The following is a 25,315-nucleotide window of genomic DNA, read 5'->3' on the forward strand; positions in this document are numbered from 1 at the left end:
ATTTTGGCTTTGCCCAAGCAGCCACAGTAACTCATGTTTAGACCACAGGATGACTGCCCTCCCTGGCAGACCTTGGGGATCCCCTGCAACGTCAGTGTCCATCTTGGAGCTGCTGCATATGGCATTTGCTGCAGACAGACTGGATGACTCTGCACAGATGGACCAAACACTGGGCTTGGAGGGGACTTTCCCTCCTTACCATGGGGCCTTGCCAGGCATTACTGTGCAGGGAAACCACTCCAGCCTGTTCCAGAGAATAACTGTGGGACTACGCACATATGTGCAACTGAAGTGTAGCAAGTGCACTGCCTCTGAGTCCTTACACAGCAAAAATGCTCTCAACATCTTCATGACTTCTATAAAAAAATTGGCTTATCTGGGTTTATGTGAACATCACAAACATATTGCTGACTGACTGGATATACTGCCATTTAAGTACAACTGTAATATGAGATAGGAACTGATATGTTTTTTTCCCTGCAGTCACAAGAGAGTATGACTGAACCTTCCTAAAACTTCATGTAATGGAGTGGGGGGAGGGGGATGGAGTTTCTCTGCAAATACTAAATACTATAGAAAAACTTGGCATCCTTTGCTATTTTGGCATCCTTTCACCTTTTCAGTCTCTGCAATTCATTCAGCTCCTTGAGGCATTTCTTTCTTCAATGGTTCTACAGGTGAAACCATCTCCTGCCCTCACTTGCTTCTTACAGGGAAGCACTGGCTACCCCTAGTCTGCAGGGCCCTGCAGCTCTGATGCCCTGGCTGTGGGACAGCTTCCCTACATGTGAGATTTGGGATTGCACCAACCCCACCACAGCCTCCTGCATCCTTATGTGTGCACAAAGTGTTCATGGGCCTATGGACCAGCCAAGACCTGAGTCGTTCCCCAAGCCACTGTCAAGTGGGATTGTGAGTCAACCAGGACCCCAGGTAGCAGATCATTAGGTATATCAAAACACAGCCTTTGTGGTCAAGTGGAGAACATGTGGACTCAGATGCTTTGCTGGGTAAAAAACTGTCTGGATGGCTGGGCCCAAAGAGTTGTGGTGAACGGAGTTCAATCCAGTTGGCGGCTGGTCACGAGTGGTGTCCCCCAGGGCTCGGTGTTGGGGACACTCCTGTTTAACATCTTTATTGATGATCTAGGCGAGGGGATCGAGTGCACCCTCAGTCAGTTTGCAGATGACCCCAGGTTGGGTGGGAGTGTTGATCTGCTCGAGGGCAGGGAGGCTCTGCAGAGAGACCTGGACAGGCTGGAGCCATGGGCTGAGGCCAACTGGAGGAGTTTCCATAAGGCCAAATGCCAGGGGCTGCCCTTGGGCCACAACAACCCCCAGCAGCACTACAGGCTTGGGGAGGAGTGGCTGGAGAGCTGCCAGTCAGAGAGGGACCTGGGGGTGTTGATTGACAGCTGGCTGAACAGGAGCCAGCAGTGTGCCCAGGGGGCCAAGAAGGCCAATGGCATCCTGGCTTGTGTCAGCACTAGCGTGGCCAGCAGGGACAGGGAAGGGATCTGACCCCTGTCCTCGGCACTGGTGAGGCCACCCCTCGATTCCTGTATTCAGTTTTGGGCCCCTCACTACAAAAACGACATTGAATGACTCGAGCGTGTCCAGAGAAGGGCAACGAAGCTGGTGAAGGCTCTGGAGCACAGGTTGTACAAGGAGGACGGCTGAGGGAACTGGGGGTGTTTAGTCTGGAGAAGAGGAGGCTGAGGGGAGACCTCATCGCCCTCTACAGCTACATGAAAGGAGGGTGCAGAGAGCTGGGGATGAGCCTCTTTAACCAAGTAACAAGCGATAGGACAAGAGGGAATGGCCTCAAGTTGCAACAGGGAAGGTTTAGACTAGATATCAGGAAGCATTTCTTTCCATAAAGAGTTGTTAGGCGTTGGAACGGGCTGTGCAGGGAGGTGGTGGAGTCCCCGTCCCTGGAGGTGTTTAAGAGTTGGGTTGACATAGCACTGAGGGATCTGGTGTAGCTGGAAACTGTTAATGTTGGGTTGATGGTTGGACTGGATGATCTTCAATGTCTTTTCCAACCTAGACAATTCTGTGTTTCTGTGACATGTTGGTGTGATTCCCCTGTGTTTGGGATTCCTGTCTTTAAAGGGCAAAATGGTACTCACTGAATGGCCTAAGAGCTGTCATTATTTTGGTGGCTCTGGTTCTGTACACCAGCAGATCTAACCGAGTTAAGAAAAGACTCCATTTAGTATGTGTCATTTTAATCTCTGATTAGTTTTTAGCATTTGAATAATGGCTTTTGTGACAGTTGTGATGTGTCACATTTCCAGGCTTTTAGAGGGGAACAATGAGTCTCGTGAGCTTTCACTTCTCAAGAGTCATTCAGCCACTGAACTCTGATGCCACATGCTGCAAATAATCATTTCAGCTGGTTAAGGCTGGGTAATCCCAGCACGACATTTCATATCCAGTTCACTTTTCAATGATTTATTTGTAATTTCTGCTAAACCACAGTTAAAGTTATCCAGAGCTTGGCTGCTAGATCAGTAACAGATAACCCTTGCCATCGACACAGTTTGTTTTGAAGGCCAATATAACTAAGAGACTGAGAATAAATTGATAGGTTAAGAGATGGTATGTGGGAACTGATGCCCATCCTTTGAACACCAACTTCCAGAGCGCAGCGCTGTCATCCGGCTGACCTTCCTCTCTTTTCCCTTGCTGCCCTTGGCCTAAAGTTAAAGCACCTCTGTAGTCAGAGCTGAGCCTGAAAAAGAAGAAACTCACAAAAATAACCTTTCAGAAAAAAAGAAAGACTTCTTAAAAACAAGTCCTCATGCTTTCGCCTTTGTCACAGCCCACACTTCGGTACCAGCACCATCCAGGGCCCCAGGATATTTTATACTTTAGCTCTCAGATCCAATCCAGCCTGATTAGTCCTGTCCTTGCTGCAATCGTGCACTGGGAGCGTCAGCCTCACCTTGGATTACTTCTTGGGAGCCTTCCCCAACAGCAGCATCCCAGTCCCCTCTCTGCTGCAGCAGGTATGCCCCTAGGAGTTGCACTCCTCGCAGTGGCAGGAGAGGATGTAGCGGTAGGTGGCAGTGAGCCGCATGCCCCCCGAACATCGCAATCGCATGGCCTTCAGCTTGGAGGTCTGGGGCCGGCAGCAGTGGCAGGTGGAGCGGAAAGGCTGCTTCAGGACAGTGCTGAAAGAAACCATCGGCTCCGAGCGCGATGTCTGGCTGCAGCGCCCTTCACAGCGAGCCAGCAGCACCATCTGCGAAGCAAAAGAGATGGGTTAGGAAATGTGTCCCCATGGCTGCCAGCACGCAACTAACAATGGCAGATTGGTACCTCTTTCCAGTCTGGCTGGTCTTTTTTCACTTACTGCATCTACCCACCTTGACAAGGACACTGAGCTCACAGTGTATTGCCCTTAAACTGTGTCTGAGAGAGTGGAGGAGGTAACAGAGCAGGAGGAAGGGCAAGGCTCCACCTGGAGTCCCAGGCACCAATAAGGACTACAGGGACTGGTTTTCTGAAAGCTGACCTCAGAGTTCCAAAAAATCACTGTGCTTTCCAGGCACGGTGACTGCAACTGTGATTTGCTGACCCCAGATTTGTGGCAGCTAAGCTCTTAAATCATCAGCCAGACTGATACTTTAGTTGGATATTTTCCAATGTTTTGAGTATATATACTAGTGATCAGCAGAACTGGTCCTCAGAGCCCATGAATCTCTCAAATGCTTAGATATATAAACATATGAAGTACAAATATAAAGAAGATACTCAGTTTACTGATTCTAAAGAAGTAAGTTTCTAGCTCCCTCCTTTTACAAAAATCACCTTTATTTATTTGAAATTATATGTGTGTATATATATATATATATAATTGCATTGGTTGTATCTGTATAAAATGCACTGCAAAACATAAGGCACTGAAAATGTAAACAAGATTAACACACTGCCAAACATGAGGATTCACTAGTGAGTTTTTCCAAAGGCAATGAAGACTCCATGGTTCTTCTCCTCCTGAGTTCACTGACTGAGCTGTGACCAGAACAAGGTAACTTGCACAACAGGAGGCACTAAGGAAGGAAAGCCCATGGGGAGTCACCTACTCCCCATCCCAACAACCTCTTGTTGAGCAGAGGAGGCGGATAGAGTCTCCTAAACTCTGTATAAAACATGGAAAGGATCTTCTAAAGCTTGAGGAATTATGTGGTTAGAAACAGCTGTTGTCACGTAGGTAACAGGTAAATCATAGAATTATAGAACCGTTTGGATTAGAAGGGACCTTAAAGATCATCTAGTTTTAATCCCCCTGCCATGGGCCAGAGACGCCTTCCACTAGACCAGGTTGCTCAAAGCCCCATCCAACCTGGCCTTGAACACTGCCAGGGAGGGGGCAGCCACAGCTTCTCTGGGCAACCTGTTCCAGTGTCTCACCTCCCTCACAGTAAAGAATTTCTTCCTTATATATAAAATAAATCTACCCTCTTTCAGTTTAAAACCATTACCCCTCCTCCTACCACTACACTCCCTTAATAAGGAGTCCCTCCCCATCTTTCCTGTAGGCCCCCTTTAGGTACTGAAAAGCCACAATAGGATCTCCCTGGAGCCTTCTCTTCTCCAGGCTGAACAACCCCAACTCTCTCAGCCTGCCCTCATAGGGGAGGTGCTCCAGCTCTCTCAGCATCTTTGTGGCCTCCTCTGGACCCACTTGAGCATGCCCTTCTTATGCTGGGGGCTCCAGAGCTGGACACGGGACTCCAGGTGGGGTCTCAAAAGAGCACAGTAGAGTGGGAGAATCTCCTCCCTCGAACTGCTGGCCACACTGCTCTTGATGCAGCCCAGGATACCGTTGCACATTGCTGGCTTATAGTCACTAATATCCACTAATACCCCCAAGTCCTTCTCCGCAGGGCTGCTCTCAATCCACTCATCCCCTGGCCTGTATTTGTGTTTGTAATTGTCCCAATCCATGTTCAGGACCTTGCCCTTGTTCTTGTTGAACTTCATGAGGTTCACACAGGCCCACCTCTCCAGCCTATCCAGGTCCCTCCGGATGGCCCATCCCTTCCCTCCAGTGTATTGACTGCACCACAGAGCTTGGTGTCATTGGCAGACTTGCTGAGGGTGCACTCAGTCCCACTGTCCATGTTACCAGCAAAGATGTTAAACAGCACCAGTCCCAACACCAACCCCTGAGGAATGCCACTTGTCACTGCTCTCCATTTGAACACTGAGCTGTTGACTGACACTCTTTGAGTGGGGACAAATGTTGAACAAGTTTGAACAAACTCTTATACCCTCCTGGGGAATGAAATATTAAAACTATATCAGCTAATTCTGCTTAACCAACACAGATTTAAAAACTAATTTATTGTATCATCCAAACAAGGTCAAAATGTGACAGAGGTGAGAAATTAGGCAGTAACAGTTCTAAGTCTATCCTATAACCATGCTGCACATAGCTTATGTTTTTTCCAGACAATCTAAAAGGATAACTACAGATGTGACAGCAAATATTTTATGTTAAACATTTTTGAGCTTCTTTCACTACACATGCTCAACTGGCTGCAAATCTCCAAGTCTTATAAGCAGATTTAATTTTCTCTTTAGTCAGAGTCATGAGGAAAGATAAGAGAGAAAGAGAGAGAGAATATTCCTGGTATCAAGTAAGAAATACCAGCACTGTCTGTGTTAATGGGAAAGGTGCTGATCATCCATTGTACAGTGCTTAAAAATTACTCTTCCAAGAGTACTTGAATGCTAAATGGCTTGCTTGGAAATGTATTAATACAATAACAACTACACTTCCAGTCAACACAGAGATCACAAGGAAGGTGTCTTCATGAGCTGATTATCTGCGGTTGGTACCAACTTGTTTCTTGGTTTAATTAAGAGATGGGTTCTTGTTGCTCTCTGACAAATTTGCCATCCTTCATGATTTGTAGCATAAATTTATGGTCTCCTTCCTGTGATGCTGCATATTCATAAGCAAATTCAGTTCATCTGTCAGTAGTAATGTGGAGGGAAGTAACTTCAGTGTACTCTTGAGCCGCACTCCGGCTTTAGACGAATCAGCTATGTCAAGCTCCTTAATAAGAGTGTCTTTAGTGTATATGAGAATAGAGAAAGGGACAAAAATTACAGCTAGCACCCCATTACTAACAGATAAAGATCCACTTTTTCCCTCTTGGTAAACAAAACTCACTTCCCATAGTGACAGGCAGGCAGCTGGTGAAGCTACAGGGGTATCTAATCCTGCCTGTATTGCAAAGGAAAGAGACAAGAATGGGACATTTAAAACAGTTAGTTCCCTTCTCAGCACCTTGACAGCCACTTTGCCCAGTTCACCAGACTGTGTGCAGTCTCTGTCACAGGCTATTCCCAAGCGTTTGGCCAAAGAGGGGGGTGGTAGCTGGCAACCACTTGAAAGTTGCAAAGACAGTGGAGCCAAACTCTCCTCAGGAGTGCCAAAGGGGGATGTGCAATGGCCACAGGTTGTTTTTTGGGAGGTTCAGAGGACTTCCAGAGTCCCTTCCAACCAACATTTCTATGATTCTGTCATTTCAGTCCAGATAAAACAGCATGTGTTGCTGTATGGTGGAGGTAATTTCTAATGGCTGATGCTTCTGGAGCTGGAAGAGTTAGTAATTTCTGGTACTGTTATTTCAGGACTTTTTATGGCACACATCTGCTCCTGTATCTGCAGATACTTTCAGAAATGCCAGAAAAAAAACCCGCAAACCCCCAAGGATCAGGATTAAGGACTATAGAAGAGTTGCAGCAGCATAATTACAGGGTAGAATTATCTGATGTGTCAATATCTGTGTCTCAATACATTTGTTACAAACAGCAAGCTTTCTAATGCAAACCCAGTCGATATTTCTTCAATGTGCAACTGCACTTATAATTGCTTAGCAAGCCTTGTCCTTAAAAACATGTTTTAGTCCATCGAGACTAAAATTTTTAATCTCAAATTTTGTTGGCTACTTAGTTTTTTATAAGAGCATGGTCGGTATTTGTACCACATAAAAGTACACAGTGTTGGTTTTATGCCCTGGATGACAGCGTAAATTTTTACAAATGGCACAGGACCATGGGCATCAAGTCAAATGTGCAGGATAAAAAAATTTCAGATTTCCCATTCTGATAGCTTTCTAAACTTCTGGGCTAACCTGAAGTCCCCAGCAAAATTTAACCTCCTCCTCTTCATAAATCCAGAACAGCACCAGTGGATTTTGGCAGGTGTGCAAATGAGCTGGAAATAGCATGTACTTTAAAAGCTTTGCTTTGCCATTTAATCAATTGCACCAGCTGCTTACTGCATCGTATACTATAGCGCAATAGAGATTATCGCCTAAATAATTAGTAATGCTATGATGGCATAGCACAGTAATACAGTGGGTGTATATATAGTAAAAACGTGTGGGTATTTTATAACCTGAAACGTGTGGGTATTTTATAACCTGATACGTGTGCCTCTTGGCTCCCCTCATCGCACACACATGAGAGGTTGTGCGTGTCACCTTGCAGTGCTGGATCCGGAAGCACAGCGTGCTACAACGTGGGAACCACAGGGTTCTTGCATGCATGAGCAGCTAGGGAAGAATAGGTTTTCTTACTTAAAATCAGCAGTGTCATAGATATCTGGAAGGCCATGAAAGAGAACAACCTGAATCCAAGGCAATATTTGACTCTGAATATTCAAGCCGTATTCTGGAAATTCAGAAGTTGTGAATGGATTTGTTATTAATGGCATTTATAGTCCTCTTTTCTGCACTCTTCAGCAACAAGCTGAGGCCCAAAAGGAGGTGGGCTGAGATGCACGAGAACAGACTTTCACACAGTATCCGTGGCCTGGCTGCGAACAGGCATTACTGAAAATCTCCTGAGCTATCTCATGAGTCTTCAAACATTTGATAAATCTTTCTTCATCTGGTCCATGTCTCTCTGGGCTGGATTCTTTCGTGCAAGGCTGTCAGTGGTAGCACACTTCTGGCACATCTGGAGGAAGCACTTGTGACAGCCAATACTGTAATTTAGGAGGCTCTGGTTGCAGCGGCAAGGCAATCCAGCACATCGATGAAGACCAGTGGGTCTCTGTCACAGAGGTCAGGCAGAATCCAATATGGTCAAGAAAGGAAATACCCCATGAGCTGATAGGAACATTTCCTTTAAGTCAAAGGAAAACACTGTTTTTCATGAACCTTTCTCCATCTCTCTTTTTTTTTTTTAATTATTTTTTTTTCCTCTTTTATACATTTGTTTACTATAATGGACTATATTTCTGAAGGTTTTGGAAACCTGTTTTCAACATCTGCCTGAGGTCACAAGCAAGAGGGATTTTAATGATTTAAGTTACATAGGGTAGATGTTTCCAAATGTAACAAAATTACTTCCCATGTGGGTACAATTGGCAGCCTCCACAGAGAAGCATGGTGGACATAATCCTTTTTTAACCAAGACAGACAGCAAACATAATATGTCTTGAAATTTCTGAAGCCATTTTTAACTTCTGTAATTCTATGCTACACTAAAAAGGAAAACATACAGAGTGAAAAAGGATGGCTCAGTGGAACCAATATATCACGCCAAAAAAGGGCAAAGTCTCTGCTAGACATCAATTGTCAGTCCAAGCTTCACAATGGAAAACCAGTGGAAACAAGAATTAACAATTAACACAGCTACTCCTGCAGAACCTTCCTTTTTTTGACTTGTTTATATTTTATCACAAAATATATATAGGAACAGACATTGCATTTAATTTTCATTAGCAAGTCTAATATTGGTCTGTGTTTATATGCCAGATTCAGAACAGAAGCCATATGTCTACCAGGATGATTCAGATCCCCAAGACCTTAAAAAAACCCCACCCAACTTGATTTAACAGAGAGAAGTTTTCTAGGAAATGTCAAAATTATTTCGCTTTGTAGGGAAACTGTTTCCATTCTTCACTTCATGACAAAGTCCATACAACTCGCAGTATTGTTAAACAACTGTTCTTGAAACCATTGTGGAATTTGGGAAGCCAAGAGATGTGATATTTTCAAACATGATTTCCATTAAAGGCTTGATTTTAAAAAAGTCATTGACATTTTTGCAGTCAGAGTTACAAATGTTTATGTCAACAGCTTTTTTCTCAGAGCTCAGTTTTGAAATAATATGGTTTTCATTACAATGCTTTCTGTCTTCTCATTTCAATCAGTTCCACTCCTAAAGGCCTGATTACTTTTCTCTGTCATTAGGGATGCTAAGAAATGTAGTTGTTGATGGGTTTCCTTCCTTCCTTCCTTCCTTCCTTCCTTCCTTCCTTCCTTCCTTCCTTCCTTCCTTCCCTCCCCCCATTCTTCATGCTCCAGGATGGATTTGGACCTGTTGTGTTTATCCTCTTACTTCTGACGCAGTGTGCCTAGGTCAGTTATACTCTGTATTTCTCACTGCCCTAGTGAGCCAAGCTGCCACTTGTTACTCATTTGCTCTTTTGCCTGTAGAGGATCAGAGGAGGATCTTGCTCAAAGCTAGAGGCCAAAGGGCCTCTGGGGGCTACCTACTATCTTGCCTACGTTACATACCACAACTCCTCCTGCTCTCTGGCAGAGCAGGGAGCCAAAAGTGAGGGACAACTGGGTGGAGCATCACCCTCCTGGACAAACTATCACTGTAGCCATGGCTTCTCAGGTCTATTAGGTGATCTAAAGTGCCTTAGGAGGGGAGGGCTGCTAGCACACACATACCAGTAAGTAAAACCCACCCAGACCACCCAGATACCTACACTTTTCACCTTTGCCTCTCACTGGAGCCAACTGCAGTAAAAGCAATATTGCACAAACAGATGCAGTTCTGCAGTTCTGTATGTTAATGCTGGATGTTTCCCAGATGGTAAGAAGATCTCGTCTAGGCTAAAAACAAACCAAAAGATCTCTCCTGAATCACAAATAATGCATGATTTTACTGTTTGAACTCAGAAGCAGTAGGGCAGAAGTCTCTGATGTCCCACTGCTGTGGATCAGGCATGGTTATGCAAAGCCAGGCAAACAGCATTGCAGAGACACTGGTGTAAGGCAGTCCAGAGTGGGGCTTTCCCCTGTGCCCCATTTCAAGGCCATAAACCCCTCTCTGGCAAGCAGGCACAGGGCAAGCCCTGTGGAAGGTGCACAGCCAGGGAGGGCAGCAGCCATCCTGGTGCACAGAGGGAGCACAGAGCACCACGTGGGTCTTATTTTCTGTCGATGTGTTTCTCTATGTTTTATTTTAAATTTCATGGCCTGCTGCTACCTGTGGTATTACCTCACCCCCACACTGATCACAGGAAGCAAATAACGCGTTCTGCGCACAAAGGTGTCCAAGGGTCTCTGCAGCCAGCTGAACTGTGTGGATCCTCTCTCCCCGGAAATGCTTCCAGGATCACTTCTGATGGGACTTGCCATCAGGCAACGCTGCAGGCAGTCCTCTTGCCCTAAACCCCATCATGTACCCGTTTCCCATTGCTCTCTTGCCCAATGCACAGCTGGCAAAAGCATTGGCGCTGGCAGTTGTTCCCTTTTGTTAATCCAGGGATATGGGTACATAAGGCAAAACCACTTTCTGTGGGACAGAGGGATGGTCCAGGCAGAGACTGTACATCTGAATACACACTGGGTTTACTCAGCCGGAATGAATTAGGACAAGATGAAAGAGACCAGCAAAGATTTTCCCATTGTTTCTCACCATTCTTTTTCTCCATGCAATGAAATAAATGGCTGTAGGCTACATGCACAGTCTGCTAAACCATTTTGACACAAAATTTTTCAGGCTTGAAATCTCAAATGAAAGACAATCTTATATTTCCTTCTGCTCCTAAGCCCTACAGTAAACATCCGATTGTCATTCTGCATGAAAACAAAGGCCTTGAAAATAAATGGGGAAAAAGAATTAGCAATGTATTTCACATTCTTTTTTCATTATGATTTTACAGCTTTATTCTTTATCTCAGTACTTCACCCTGAAAGTTCTAAGTTTACATACTCTAGACTAAAGACTCCCTTGAAGGAGTGGGTGACTAGCATGATCTAAACTTCCAAACTAGCCCATCTCCCTGGCACTTGTGGCTGAGACCCCAATGTACTCCTTCGAATCTTACCATTTACTGTATGTTAGCCTTACCATCATGGTGTGTTGCTCCTTTTGAGAAGAAGAGAATCGAGGGCCTTTCTCTCCAATCCCAGTTCTGATGTACACACCCAAAATGGCTTATTTTAACAACTCTGATGATGCAGCACCCAGCTGGGAGTGTGTGAGGGAAGTCCTTACCTTCGAGCTACACTTGTAGAGGGGGTGGCTGATGGAGTCAACGTAGTGATGCCTCATACAGCGGCTGGGGTCGGAGTCAATCATGAAGGAACTGTCTGTTTTACTGTCCGCGTCTCCCATCATTGCCAGGAGAGAGAGCATGGAAATTGAAGCCGCAAGTACATGATTTCCCATTGTCGAGGGACTTCTCGCTGATAACAGCAGAGGGAGGTAGAGTATTAAAAAACCTCCAAATACCGGCAGCCAGTTCCTTTCCAGGATGGTGAAAAGTCTGGTTTAAGTCTCTTAGCTGTCATTCTTCTTCTCGAGTTGGAGTTTGCTGAGATTGTAATCCGTCAAAGAATCTCCTGCATAGTTGGAATAAAAACAACATAAATCACAATCCTAACCAAAAAGGCCTCTGGAGAAAACCAGACATAAATAATATTAAGGTACATGGGATTTTTGCTAGCCAAAATATACACTTGGAGTGAGCATCATTCCCACAGTAGGTAGAGTTACATAGCATTAGGAAGAAGATGTCAAGGCCTTATTACTTTAAGCATGGCTCTATCATTTTACTGGGGAGAACCTTTTGACTTTTAACATCACAAGTGGTGCAATGCCAATCTTTTTCACTTGGTGATGTCCTTAATGGTTTTCCCCTCAAAACCGGTGATTCGTAGCACATCATAGATTTCTGCAAATTGAAAGGACTGTGTATCCACTCCAAGTGTCAAAGTGGGGCAAAGCTAGGCTGCCTTCTGCACTACAGATGGGAATTTCTGTCCTAGGTAGCACATGGAAAGGCTGGAGGCAAACTGACCCATGGCTCTAGGAGCTGCATGTTGGTTTCCTGCAGCTGCTGTGCTGCAGGGACAAGGATGGGCACCCCCAGGATGGAGGGATGCTGAGGGTCCAAGCCCAGTCATGAGCAAAGCAGTCCCCTAGGAAGCTTGCTGAGCACTGACCCACACTACAGGGACAACTACCTAGGTCTTTGGCTGCCCTCCTGAGTGCCAAACTCACACACACACAGGTAGGCAGGCTTACTCGTCAGGCTGCACTTGCTCAGTGTCAGTCTCTTCCCCGTTAATTAAAGAGCAGCATCTGAAAAATACATGACATTTCGTAATATTCAAGTACATCTTAGCTATCAATTGGGAAAAAAAAATATACGCAGGTGAAGTCATGTGGATATCCACCCAGGCATCCAGATTTCTGATGCACATTCTGAGCAGCCCCTGAAACACTGCCCAGAGTGCTGTGCCAGCAGGGAAAGAAGGGCATCTCCCTCAGCTGCTTCATCACAGTGATCCTTCCCACAAAACCCGTAGTCTCAAATAGGTGATTTAATTTTGCTTTTACTACAAATAGCTATAGCCTGAAAGAGCTATGAATTATCCATCTAAACACAACCTGATGAAGCAAAGGATACTCATAAATAAACTTAAAAGTGCAAGGACTTTCTAAAGCAACTTATGATAAGACAGTTCCCGGGTCACTAGAAATGCTCCCCCAGAGCCTCTTGCCTATTTAAAGAGCTGATGTGTGCCTTTAATGCTTTATACAAGCCTCTTTCAAAACTGTTTTCTGGTTTGCTGGCAGTACTCTAAACCAACTGATACTCATCTCCCAAACAGCCTGAAATTACGAGGCCTCCCCACCAGAGTGCTTGATGATTTGTGTGTTGCTTTATCCCTTGCTCAAACACTTTTGTGAGAGGAGTACGAAACAGTGAGAAACACTTCCAGAGTTCATCCAAGCTGGGAGTCGGGACTTGTCGGGCTGAAGTGACACAAAATCTCATGCTGGGAAGAAATGTAATTAGGGATGCTCTGTGTATTAGGCATGTTTTAAAGCTGTTTTTGAGTTTCAAACTATTGTCTATGTGCCTAAGGAGGAAAGGAAAAATTATATGACTAGATTTAATAGACAATTTTTTTTTCCCAGAGTCTGACCTATGACCTTGTATATTTTCCTCAAACAAATGTTTTTCAGTGGATGTGGCTATAAAAAAAATACTGTGTCTTTGCAGTATAAAGAGCTTAAACAATACTAAACACTTAGGATCTTGGATACATTTATGCACGGTCTCATTAATGTCAATAGATATCACTCCAAACATTTTAGCAGGGTAAGAGAGAAATCTCTCCATCAAGGGAGCTGGGACAGACTCCTTCCCAGAACTGAACTGTACTACTTGGGTTCATGCAGATGATGCCCAAGGATTAGCTAACAGGAGGGGTGATGTGCTTATTTTTTAAATATATTTAACCTTTTACCTACATTCCTATTCTTCTTTATAAAGATACTGACCAGAACACGCTGTTTGGCAAGGTCTCTCTCCAACATAGTTAATCAGTATTACACACCCAGTAATTCCCTCTCTGTCCAAATAAATTTACTTGATATTGGATGGTTTCATGTCATGTAATATTACATCCAGGGATCCCCATTTCCCACTCTCTCTGTCCCACTGTTAATTCTGTGCTTCTATATCTTTCTATGTTTTTGATCAGTATGATTTAATACAGTGAGAGAAATTTGGAATCCTGGCTCAGTTTTCAAAGGCTTATCTCTCTAGTTTTCTTCAGGAAATAATTGGATGACATAGAGTCTGCCTCATGAAAACACTCTGAGAAAGCTGGAAAGAAGCAGGGAAAAAAGTGTGAGAAAAGGAGGACATCTGTACCTTCTTCAGGATAAGCACAGCACAATTCAAAAAGTATTAACACTCACAATCTTTTAAAATTGCCCTGATACTTCCCTGGCAAAGAAATGTAATGGGCTTTGGTAACAAAACTTTGAAAGAAGAAAAAAACATTGTTATCACATATTTGTTAGTAAAAAGAGCAACCACAGATGTAAATGCGACCCATCTTTTGTGAAAAAAACTGTGTACAGTTGTTGATAGACATGCTGGCAAAATGAGTGTGTAGGTATTGGAAACAGGACTGCAAACAGCACTGGGCTGCTTGCACATCCCAGTATCTCCTGACATACTTATGTGATGTCTACGCATACACAAGTATATATGCCATATATAATTGAGATATATGGAAAAAAAGTCTCACAGGGACATTTAAACATATAGAAGTTAGTGTGTAGATTTTTGATTGTGTAAAGAAAGTCTAAATATTTTCACTCGAGTACATCACTGTGATGAAGTATGTTGACACGACATTTTCCATTTCCCGATGATATTGTGCAATGGCATTTCACTTTAACTATTTAAAAAAAAAAAAAGTTATATCCCTTTTGAAATGCTGTCTGAAATTATTAAATCCTAGACAGTACATAATATCAGGAGCAACATATGTAGCTTCCAGTCTATCCTTTTGACCAAAGCCAGAAGCAAGTATACCTGTAATCATTAATCATTATAGCTGTACTTATGATGACATTTTGTTTCATTTGAAAAATACACTTTTTAAAATCAAAATCAACAACTTCACATACATTTTTTTTTGTTTTATTTGAGCTGTTTTTTCCTCAGTTTCTTTTCGTGTGAAGAACTGTGGTAAACAGCTCATCTGCCAAGCTAACAAAAAGGAAGCTAAAATGCTCTCTCTTTACAGCATCCTGTAAAGAAAAAGATGCAAAGCTGACTTCATATTCTCAGGCTGAAAATTTACTACAAAAATATTTGGCCTAACAGTGGATGAGAATCACTACTTCCCATTTGTTCAGAATTCACTGATATGGGTGTTACATGTTGTTAAAAACTGGCTTATAGCGCCTTTTCCATATAACTAGTTTTCAGGAATTCATAGAGACCTAACAAGTTAAAAGCTGTTACAGCTGCTACCTAAAACTGCTACCTAAAATGGCTACAGCTGTTACCTAAAAACTGCAGGGAAAAATAGAAGACATCCCCAAAAAAGACATGATGAACATACAATGCAAGACTGTATTGCACATGGACATAGCATCAGAGTCAGGGTTATTTTTCCAAATTTATGTTGTTATTTACTACTTTTTGAATGCTGAAATAAAGATTTCTTATCATAGTCCTAATATCATTTAGAGAGTGGTGAAGGTTAAGATTTTGTTTTGCTTTAAAGACAAGAAAATTCCATCATCTGGAATTATTTAGCCAGTTACTTTGTGAGAACGTAAACAGAAATTCCCTTTTTGCTATGTATCTTGGAAAAAATAAAAAGCTGAGCAATTCTCCAAAGGTCTATTGGATCTGCACCACTTTTACCCTGGAAGGTAGGAAAGGAGCAATGGAAAAGCTCATTCATGGTGTACTTCTACTTAGCTGTTCCCCACTTCTGAGCCCCCTGAATTAGGCATGCACGTATGTTCAGCTTGGCCTTTGTTTGCTGTGCATTTTCTGTGTTTGAGACTCCTGCTTGACGATGAGGGTACAATACAAGTCATTCAATGTCTTTTATGTTTCAGAGGCTGCCAAAATCCTGTTGGAGCAGCAGTGTGTATATATAACTAAGCCTGGCCTTGCATGCAGTGCATATTTAGTAAACACAATTACTTGGATCCTACCATGTGGTTCCCTCATTCTGAATTTGTTATGTAAACAGAATAGTTGCAAGTCTACTTAGTTTCTCCAAACTCCAGCCCTAAAAAAGTGTCACTAACCATATACATGTATATATATGTGTGTGCATATGTGTCATTCGCCACTGCTGTTCTGACAAAGAAGTCACAAAGATCTTTATGAGACCAAAATGGATTTCTCAAGAACTTTATCCAACCTGGAAAAATTTAGGCCAGAAAGATGAGGATTTGGGGTTTTTGTGCTCCAAGATCTGGACTGGAGTGGAAAAGAATGTGTTAGGCAAACTACACTGTCAGGTTACACCAGGATTTGTTTTGCAGGGTTAACTTCCACTGCCACAAGAAAAGCCCTGAAAGGGGCTGGGGATGGGAAGGGAAGGAGGAGCAATCTGTGCTGGAGACAACCTCCAGTCCCCCATTCCTGGGCACAGGGTAGTGTTACGGTGTACCCGCTGTGGCCACCTGGCCACAGTGCTCTCACAGCCCACAGCAATCCGCCACCAGGATCTCTGAATAACAAATGTGTTTTCAGAGAACTTGGGGTACCGTGGCTTCTGCTCCTGCAAAGAGTTGCCAAGGCCTCAGCTGAGCAGTTGGCTGGGAGTCCCTGTGTACAGAGCTGCCCCACGCTCGACCACAGCCCCCAGATGACAGCAGCACCTGGACTGCCCTTTGGCTAGGACTACCCCTGTGAAGGGGTACCCCTCTCCCAAAGCCACACGTTGTTCTGCATGTCCACAGCTTAAGTCTTGTTCCAAGGCCACATGTCTGCTGGGACATTAAACCCCGCCATGTGGCATGGTCGGTTCCCAGACCTCCTCCAGCCTCCGCAACACTCAGATGGCTTCCAGCCCATACATCCGCCTGCACCATGCCCGGGAATCACTTGGGGAGCACTGCGTGCTGTGGAGTCACCGTCTGATCGATTTTAGAGAACAGTTTGTCTAGTAGGAGACACAACCTAAGATGCTGTGCCTGATCATTCTTAATGTTGAATCAACTCAGAAGCTTTATCAGCTCCAGTGCGTGCATATTTTACCCTGTAAATACATGTAATCATCTTCTCATCTAGTTATTTTACTGTGGCCATTTCTGTTCCGGCAGTGAAGTAGCTGGCCTCCTATATATGCTCCTTGCTTCGCTCTGCAGACGCCTTTCAAAACACCTGACAAAGTCACTAAGCAGCCATGCGGCATCCGGGAAGCAGCAGGTGAACACAAGGAACTCGAGTTGTTTGTGAAATGCCTCTGTGCAGCATTTGAACAGGTTTCTTCCCCTCCCGAGACAAGGCAAATACCAAACTAAATATTTTGAGTGAGATTCTTACAGGTCTAAATAAGTGAAATGTTTCCCTGAGGCCTCATTGTGTCAAATGAGCGTTTGCCCTGCTGACATCCAGCTGTGCAGAAGCTTGTCCCCTTTGACACCAAAGGGAATGTTCTCACCCATCCTATGGGAGCTCCATCCACCCACTACACCGCAGGATATAGGGCAGCATGCGCCTGTGAAGAGGCTACATGAATAACACACAATCCTGGCCAGAGCTGGCAGCATCTGGTGGGCAAGAGAAGGGAAAGAGAAAAGAAGTAGAAAGGAAACTAGGCTCAAATGAAGGGACTTAAGCCTCTTCATCTGGGTGCCCACAGAAGGGAAGCACATCTTCTGGTCCTACTGAGGCTGTACTGTCCTACCACCTGCCACCCAGCAGCTGCAGAGCATTGTCCCATAAAAACCAAGATAAAATGGACACTACCTCTGAGCAGTCAGAAATGTCAAACACACTGATGGTAGTTGAGAGAAACTCCTGCACATCATTTTCTGCTGTGAGGCTTCACTAAGTCTTTTAATATTTCAGTAGATGAGTGCCTGATTGTAAGCAGATTGAAAAAATAGGAAGACCATGGCATTCAAAGCATAAGAAACAACATAGTATTTGCAGAAAATATAGTGGAAGAACACACTGCTGCAAGCACCCCTGGAAACATCAGCATGCATGGGATGAGCATGCATGGGACTGGTCCCCCAGGCTTCGATGGGACGACTCGTGTAAGGCCCCTGTGAGTGTTCACGCAGTGGGAACCTGGTGCATGAGGTGGAACAAATTAAGCTGAGCAGCACTTGAGCTGGCTATGCTTGCCTCTTCTTTTGAAGTTTTCAAGAATGCTTCCAGTCCTTCAGGTAGCTAGGAGAGAGGGAGCTGACAGAACCTGCTAGGCAGTTGAAATAACAAACTCTAGTGGGTACTGCAAGTTGGTGCCCTACCAGCAGACAGACACAGGCCAACACAGAGAAAAGGTTTTTAATGCGCTCACAAAGAGTAACTACTGGTGGACAGAAGAGTGCTTGTATTTTTATTCTTTCCTTTTCCTGCTTCCAGAAAAATTTAAATAGATTGATTAGGGGCATGTATGGGATCTCTCTCTAATGAGCTAGTAGAGCCATTTAATGGAGAGGTGATGCCAGCCTTGGATTCTTCCTTTATTCTTGTGTCTCACTGAATATCAGAGTAGTCATGGTCTTGAGTCTGGGACAGGAATTGAAAAGAATACAGTTTTCCACTTGCTCATCCAGAGGGTGCCAGATGGGATCACTCCTCAGTGAAGCATCAGGCTCAGAGCTGAGCTGTCTAAGTAAGGCTGCCCATTCCTCTCAGGAGGCAAACCAGCAAGGTTGGCTGCTGGATAAAGTGCAAATATTCCCAGACAAGCATTAGCTGTAGGATTTGCTTCAGTAATTACCTCTACTTTAGTCTTATGACCCAACATGAGGCAGAATTACTTTTGGCCAAATTACAAGTTGCTGAGAGGTCTAGGGCATTCGGGCATGTGTCCTCTACCTGTTGGAGTGTGTTACAAGCAGATGGGCAGTTTTTGTTCTCTTTTACATATTTTCCAGAGAACTCAAAGGACCGTAGTTATCAATAGATGCAGGAGTAGAAATGGGTTTCTTATTCTTTAATACTAAGCAAGGACATCCTTGCCACTGGGACCATCAGAGAGGGCTATGCATGCTGGAGAGTAGCACATGAATGAAGGGGATGTTCTCTCTTTTCTGACACCAGGAGCAAAATCCTCTCTTCTTTTATACACAGGGAAAATTCAGACCACCATCCATATACCTTGGCCTCTGATAATCAGGGAACCTAAATATTTGGCTCATGGTAACAATTTTATGTCTTCTAACAAGGGGAACAGGGTCCCACTCTCTTTGAGCCGTGCTGCTATGACAGTAATGCGATTGTCACTGCCATGGTATGCTTAACCTTTGCCAAACCAGAGCTGAGGCATTAACTCAGATCCTCAACTCACATGTCTTAAAGGGCAACATAACCTGTGCTGCCTCCACACTGCCAGACTGACACAGTTTGCAGCTCAGTAATAATAAGCATGTAAATGTGACAAGCATAAGCCGTAACAATGATTGATGCAAACAGAAAAATAACAAAGAGAAGCTGAAAAATAGCGATGTGGTGAAATTCTGAGGACCAGTATCTCCATGGCACCAGTAGCCTGATACCCTGACACCAGAAGAAAGGCTACACTCATCTGTGGTAGAAAGGATCTCCATGACACACCACAAAATTCCAGCAAACAGGACAAGGACTGATGGTGTCTGGAAGTGGTAGTGCCACTGCTAACCGGATAATAGTCTGAATTAGATTATGTGAAAAAAGAAGGAATATATAGACGGCCAGCTGCTCAAAGGCTTACTACAACCTTGCTTTTATTGTTCTGCTAAGTTAGAGGTGGGGCATCAGAGGGATTCCTAACATACCACTACTGAGAAATTTTAATATGTTCCACGCTGACACATATAAAAAGGAAATAACAGCTGATCATAGTCAGCAGAGACTGCAGCATCTCTTCATATGCATGCACAGAAGCATGGGTAAAGTGGGGTGCTATTGGCCAGGAAGACTCAGACACCCGAGCTAACCTGACCCAACTAAACTTTTTTCTGTCATTGAGCTGAGTTTCAGCAAAAGGGCTGTCACGCGGGAAGCAAGACAGAAGAAAAAAGGTGATCTGGGCATGGCTACTCACCCCATCCTCCTGACATACCAGGACGTGGAGAAGGGCAGGGGAGCTGAGAGGCTGCACATTTAACACTGATGAAAAGAAACACATGTTTACACAACCGACAATGATCCAGTGGAACAAGATATCACAGAGGGCAAAAGTTTAGCTAGGCTGAGCAAAAGGACCTGTTATGTATGGGAGGGTTACTGTCACAAGGGTTTTATTTTTAAAGAGTTTTTGGAAGGGTTATAAACTCTCAGGACTCTCAGAGTTCAGTGGATGGGGTTAGGGAAAAATCCTTCACCATAGCAAGTTACCCCGTGGCTGCCTGCCACGGGGTCTCTATGTCTTTCTTTGATGTGGCCGCTTCCAGCCACGCTCAAGAGGTGGATTGCTCAAATAACAGGGTACTGTGGCACCGTCTCATGTAGCAAAACTTTACTAAAAGTCATAAAGTATCAAGACATCAGAGGCAGAAGAATTTGTAGTATTTGTAATTCAACTATCTAATATTTATATTGTAATTACAATGGTAGTATTTGGAGAAAAAATAAAAAAAGGTGTTTTTTTCTTCTTTCAGTTAAACAAATAATCTGCTCGACTTGTTGCAAAAACAAATGTCTCAGTGGCTTCATTCAAGCTTTGAACCATAGATAGTCAACTCCCTTCAAGGTCCAAGAACAACCATGAGCACTTCCTAGTGCATCTGAGAGCAAGCAAGCCAGGAAGGAGACACAGTCGGCCCCAGGGAGAATAGGAAATGAAGGAGACTCCAGGAGAACTGTCAAATGAGTCACCTAAGGCATCAGTTTGAGCCCCCAAGGAGGTGGATTGCTTCCCTCCCGCCTGGGCAATAGAGATTGCAACACTGGCAACTCAAGCAAGCAAGAACATACAGATGCTATCACAAGCCTCGATGGCACATGAAGGACTGTTGTGGTAGGGCTGATGGCTTTTGTGGAGATCAGCCATGCATAAGCAGCTACCTGGGGTATTGCTACCGCAAACTGTACGCAACATGTCTGTAATAAGTATCCTGCTCTGCACGGGGAATCATCAGCATACATGCATCTGATCAAAACCCAGTGCTGTGCAAACCCAGGAAGCCTACATGGGACACCTTCAGGTAGAGAACTGAGCTTGTAACTGAGCCCCTAATTATAACCCTTCACTAAATTAAATTAAATTTCATTTTGTAAGCTTCAAGCAGCTATTCCTTCCACATTTGCTTTTAACTGAAAAATCTGAAAGCATCTTCCCATAATACCAGTATTACAAATATGATTTCATTATTCCAGCAAGAGCATGTCAGTGTATATAAAAGTCACATTGGGAACCCTTGACTCAAGCTGGTAAGTAATTACTCACCTAATAGTTCTATTCAGGTTGAGGGAATTATTAATGTGTATAACTGCTTACAGTTATGAGCAAGGTCCCATAGCCCACACAAAAGTAATTCATCATTAGTAATTCAAAAGGAAAGAAAAAAAAATTAGACATCCTAAAATGTGTATGTTCTTTTGAGAAGGGACAAATAACAGCACTGTGATTATTATATCCGCATTTATTGACCCCCACCTAGTAGAAGCTATGTTGCTTCTATTAGAAAATAGCTTTGCAGTAAGGAGCTGGTTTGAAGTGAATTTGTCCCCACTCCTGATTTTAAATAATCATTTGCCTGTCCTTTTTCAATAGGCAGAGTTTTCACCTTTCAGCCACTGGGACAGTTACAAAGCTTTAGGAACTCTTAGTAGCATTTAGCATATAGGAAACATTTTTTCCATCTTTAGAGAGCTGCAGAAAGCTTAACAAGTTACTTGTCGTGCCATATGTCCCAGGCAGAAACAAATAAGATGTGTTATGGGGAGGCTATGGGAGAAATTTAAATGAACTTGAGGGGTAGGATAAGAAATCTGCCTGAAAGTCCCACAAGAGTCAGTTCACACACACCGTCTTGCAAATTCAGATTTGCCACAAGGAAAGTACCCCCCCAGCACACACTCTGTGTGAGCCTGCTTTACTGACACTGCAGCAGTCAGCTAACGCAGTACTGAGATTGGTCTTCACATGGTTCATATTTGTTACTCTGGTTTTTGCTACTGGACCCAATCATTTGAACTTTTATAGGATGAATTCACTCACCTGAATCCCAGGAGGGAGACGGGGCTTTATTCGTCAGCCAGGCTCTCTCAGGACAGTGTCCGTTCCCGCACCTCTCAGTTGCACTACACTGACACTTTATCACTGGGCTCATAACAGTGAAACTCTCCTTTTGTCCCAAAGACGCAGAGACAGTTATGCTTGTGCCTCTGACGCTGATACACAGCAAAATGATCTGCCAGCAAACGAGGAGAGCCTCCCTCTCTCCTTCAGCAGGCGGTCTGGGGTCCTGCAGCATCCTCCCGTGTCAGCTACCAACCGCACAGCCATGCTGCATTGCATGTCGCACTGGTGGGGTCGGCTACCTACTAAATATACCCCTCGGCATTACAGTAAAGGCAAACACCGTGGCTTTCCTCATAGGTTTCAGTCAATCAAGAGTGTATATTAAATCTGTCCTAACCCATAACCAGTGCTGTCCAGTCCATAGTAAATCTTCCCAGAAGTTTGGATAAATAATAATGTGCAAATTAAGAGTGCTCCTGCGAAGCATGACACACAAAGCTAGAAATAAATATTGCCTGTTGTTTCAAATTATTCTAAGCACTCTGGCAGATGACTGGCAAGAGAACAGCATGCATAAGTAGTGATAAAAGTAAACAGTCCAGCTTTAAACTAGCAGGCTAGCCTGTGTTCATAAAGCCCTATTGTAATGGGACAAAGAGGGTGCTGGCGATACCGGCATTCTCTGGATGAATTCAGGGCAGAGTCCAGCACGTCCATTCACTCCAAAGCCATGCAGCTAGGACCAGCGCAGAGCTGCAGACATGAGCCCGACACGCTCACAAGAATAGATGTTTAACCAAGTTGCTCAGAAGCACACTGGGCTACCTGTTTGACTGCATACAGGCACCCTTCAGGCAGGAGATATAGTTAAAGATACAAGGATAAGAAGGAGGCACAGGTACTAGAGCTGTGTCGATTCCACATCAACACATTTTAATTTTAAAAATGGTACAAGGAGAACATGTGTTTGTCAGATAAAGAGATTAAGCACTCAGTTTAAGTCCATGTAATGCTCAAAATCTGGAGGAATCTCTTATTTGTGTGCTTACCTTTGGAAAATTCACTGCTCCTTCCTCTCCTCAAACTCTTCGGAGAGCTAAAAAGAGGTCCTGTTACTTCCAAATGCTTTTGTTCTTCTGTCCCTCTGTCACATGGCTTGCCTTTTATATTTGCAACACACAAAAGTTAGGGCTGTTGTTTAAGAGAGAGAGGGAGAGGGAGAGGGAGAGGGAGAGAGAGGGAATGTCAAATGGAAAAGTGCCATTGCAGTCATATATCAATCAGGGCAGCGGCAGCAGCAGCTCACTGGCAAATGGGAATTCCACAGAAATGTGAAGCTCTTGTTATCTGAGAAATCACAAAACACCACCAGCCAAGCTCCCCTCTGCAGGGACTTATTATTATTGGCAAGCCAGGAAATAGAAGGAAATGTAGGCTCTTTTTTTGTTGTTGTTATTGTTTCGGATCTGAAGATATGTACACTGGGGCATATGTAAACCAGTGGAATATAAATCCTGAATCAAATTCCTTCCTAAACAAATGCACTGTGTGCAAGATAAAGCAAACCACTGAGAGGCAAGGTAACAGAGCTAAGTGAAGAAACTGAAAGTAACAATTTTTTTTAAATCTGATATCTGCACTTGGAAAATATCCACAGAAAAACTACCTTTTCCCTGGATTGCTCATTAATCTCCCTTTTTCTGACAGGTTTTTCTTAGACTTTTTTTTTTTTTTAAAAATTGTGATTGATCTCCGATATCCTTAATTCAAGCTGTGCTGCTTCACTACAATTGGTCACCTAAATCATCTGACATTCCCTGGCTCTCCAGTTGGGTAAGCAGACAATAATTTTCTCTATAAATACTTGTCTGCAAATCTGCAATTCTGATGCTTCAGATAACCTGCCTTGAAATTCTGAAGCTTCTTTCAATCAAACTCAGAAATTTCTTCACAAAAGCATTATCTTTTTGCTTTACCCACCTTGCTCTGAAGAACACCAAGTTTGAAAACAGTCGAACCTTTTATATAAACATTGTGGTTTTATGCAAAAAAAAAAAAAAATAGAATTACCTGAGGGGCTGAAGACAGACTCCATCCACTGGAAAACCCCACTCACAACAAGCACATTGCAGCTCTGGATGCACCAAACCCTCTCCTCCACTTCCACAGAGGAGCATGTTTCACTTCCCTTTGGAGTGCCCCCTAGTCATCCTGCAGCATTACGGGAAGTACAGACCTTAGCTGGTTAATTAAAAAATAGGCGACATAGCTGGCCATTCACAAGCTGGATCTGTTCAGAGGCACTGGCCAGCAGATGGACAGGGTCCTGTGTCGATTGTGTTTGAACTCTAAAGGAAAGTTGGTATTTGATGGATGATGTTATTAGCTAAATGTCTTATGTGGTATAAGATCAAAGAACAGATGGAAATTATGCCTTAAAAATAGAATAATCTAAAAGTGGAATGGCTTGTAGATGAGTAAGCATCATGGAAACAATAATGGAGACATTCTTTGGCTTGCTTTGCCACAGAGCCAGGTTTGGCTGGTGAGATAAACAAATGATCCACTTAGGACCGAGATTCTCAGGATGTGAGTTTTGCTGCACATTTTTTCCCTCATATTCAGTGTTTACATTGTTTTGCCTCTTAAATCAACCCCGGGTTTCTCTCAGCAACCATATGTGTACCAGCTCTCAGCCTCCCCCACAGATGCCACTGCGGTCACCCAGGATGGATGATGGCAGAGCTCACCAGCATCTTTGCCTCACTGTAACTTCAGGCTGAAATGTCACTGATGCTCTGGAAACACACTTGCCTTAGACAGATAGACTACACATAGCAATATTTTTTAATTTAGCCAACAGCTTCTTTTAAAATTAAGGCTATTGTTCCTTTGGTCATTATCCCACTAGGCTGTCTCTCTTTTTCTGCGAGCTAGAGAGTGATTCACATACTCCAGTTGCTTGCACTAAGGACCTGCCATGTGCAAGACAAAGGGCTGACTAAGTAGCTCCTGGATGAAATCCTCCAGGAGACAGTACATATCCTACTTATAGTCCTTACTGAAAATGATGCTTAAGTTTTTTAAGGATGCAGCTTAGGTTTCTTATCTTTGTGGCATCTACAGGTGACAATATCTGTATTAATTGTCTGTGGGGTGCTAAGCATATTTCAAATACTCGAGGATTATCAATAATACCTTAAACAGTAGTATTTTTGAGAAGTAGTGCTCAGTGGTTTGCTATCACAGCTACAAATTCCAAATACAGGAAAATCTGCAGATATTGGACTAAAAAATTTTCAAAAAATTAGAAGGGCCTTTCCATTTTTTATCTTCATCTCCAAGACCATGTTT

The 25,315-nt window shown here is 43.6% G+C and overlaps 1 protein-coding gene across 7 annotated transcripts; it reads right to left on the reverse strand.

Annotated features, from left to right (window-relative positions):
* Positions 1-2,153: 2,153 nt before the first annotated feature.
* On the reverse strand, positions 2,154-24,107 carry NDP (NDP, norrin cystine knot growth factor). Of its 7 annotated transcripts, none has more exons than XR_003398736.1 (5): positions 23,011-23,281; positions 12,306-12,362; positions 11,274-11,620; positions 2,950-3,249; positions 2,154-2,736 (listed from the first exon to the last, which is right to left on the reverse strand). XR_003398736.1 is itself a non-coding variant. In XM_026851808.1 (5 exons), exons 4-5 carry the CDS (start codon positions 11,445-11,447, stop codon positions 3,022-3,024), a joined length of 402 nt encoding a protein of 133 aa, XP_026707609.1. In that variant the 5' UTR covers positions 11,448-11,620; positions 12,306-12,362; positions 23,011-23,121; positions 24,032-24,107; the 3' UTR covers positions 2,441-3,021. The 7 variants fall into 7 exon arrangements, 6 of the variants coding, with proteins under 6 accessions (XP_026707609.1, XP_026707603.1, XP_026707582.1 ...); XM_026851808.1 differs by adding an exon at positions 24,032-24,107 and having other exon boundaries at positions 2,441-3,249; positions 23,011-23,121; XM_026851802.1 differs by adding an exon at positions 24,032-24,098 and having other exon boundaries at positions 2,441-3,249; positions 23,011-23,152.
* Between the last annotated feature and the right edge of the window lie 1,208 nt (positions 24,108-25,315).

The sequence above is a fragment of the Athene cunicularia genome (genome assembly GCF_003259725.1).
Source record: "Athene cunicularia isolate RWA chromosome 1 unlocalized genomic scaffold, athCun1 chr1_part1, whole genome shotgun sequence".
NCBI classification, from domain to species: Eukaryota; Metazoa; Chordata; class Aves; order Strigiformes; family Strigidae; genus Athene; species Athene cunicularia.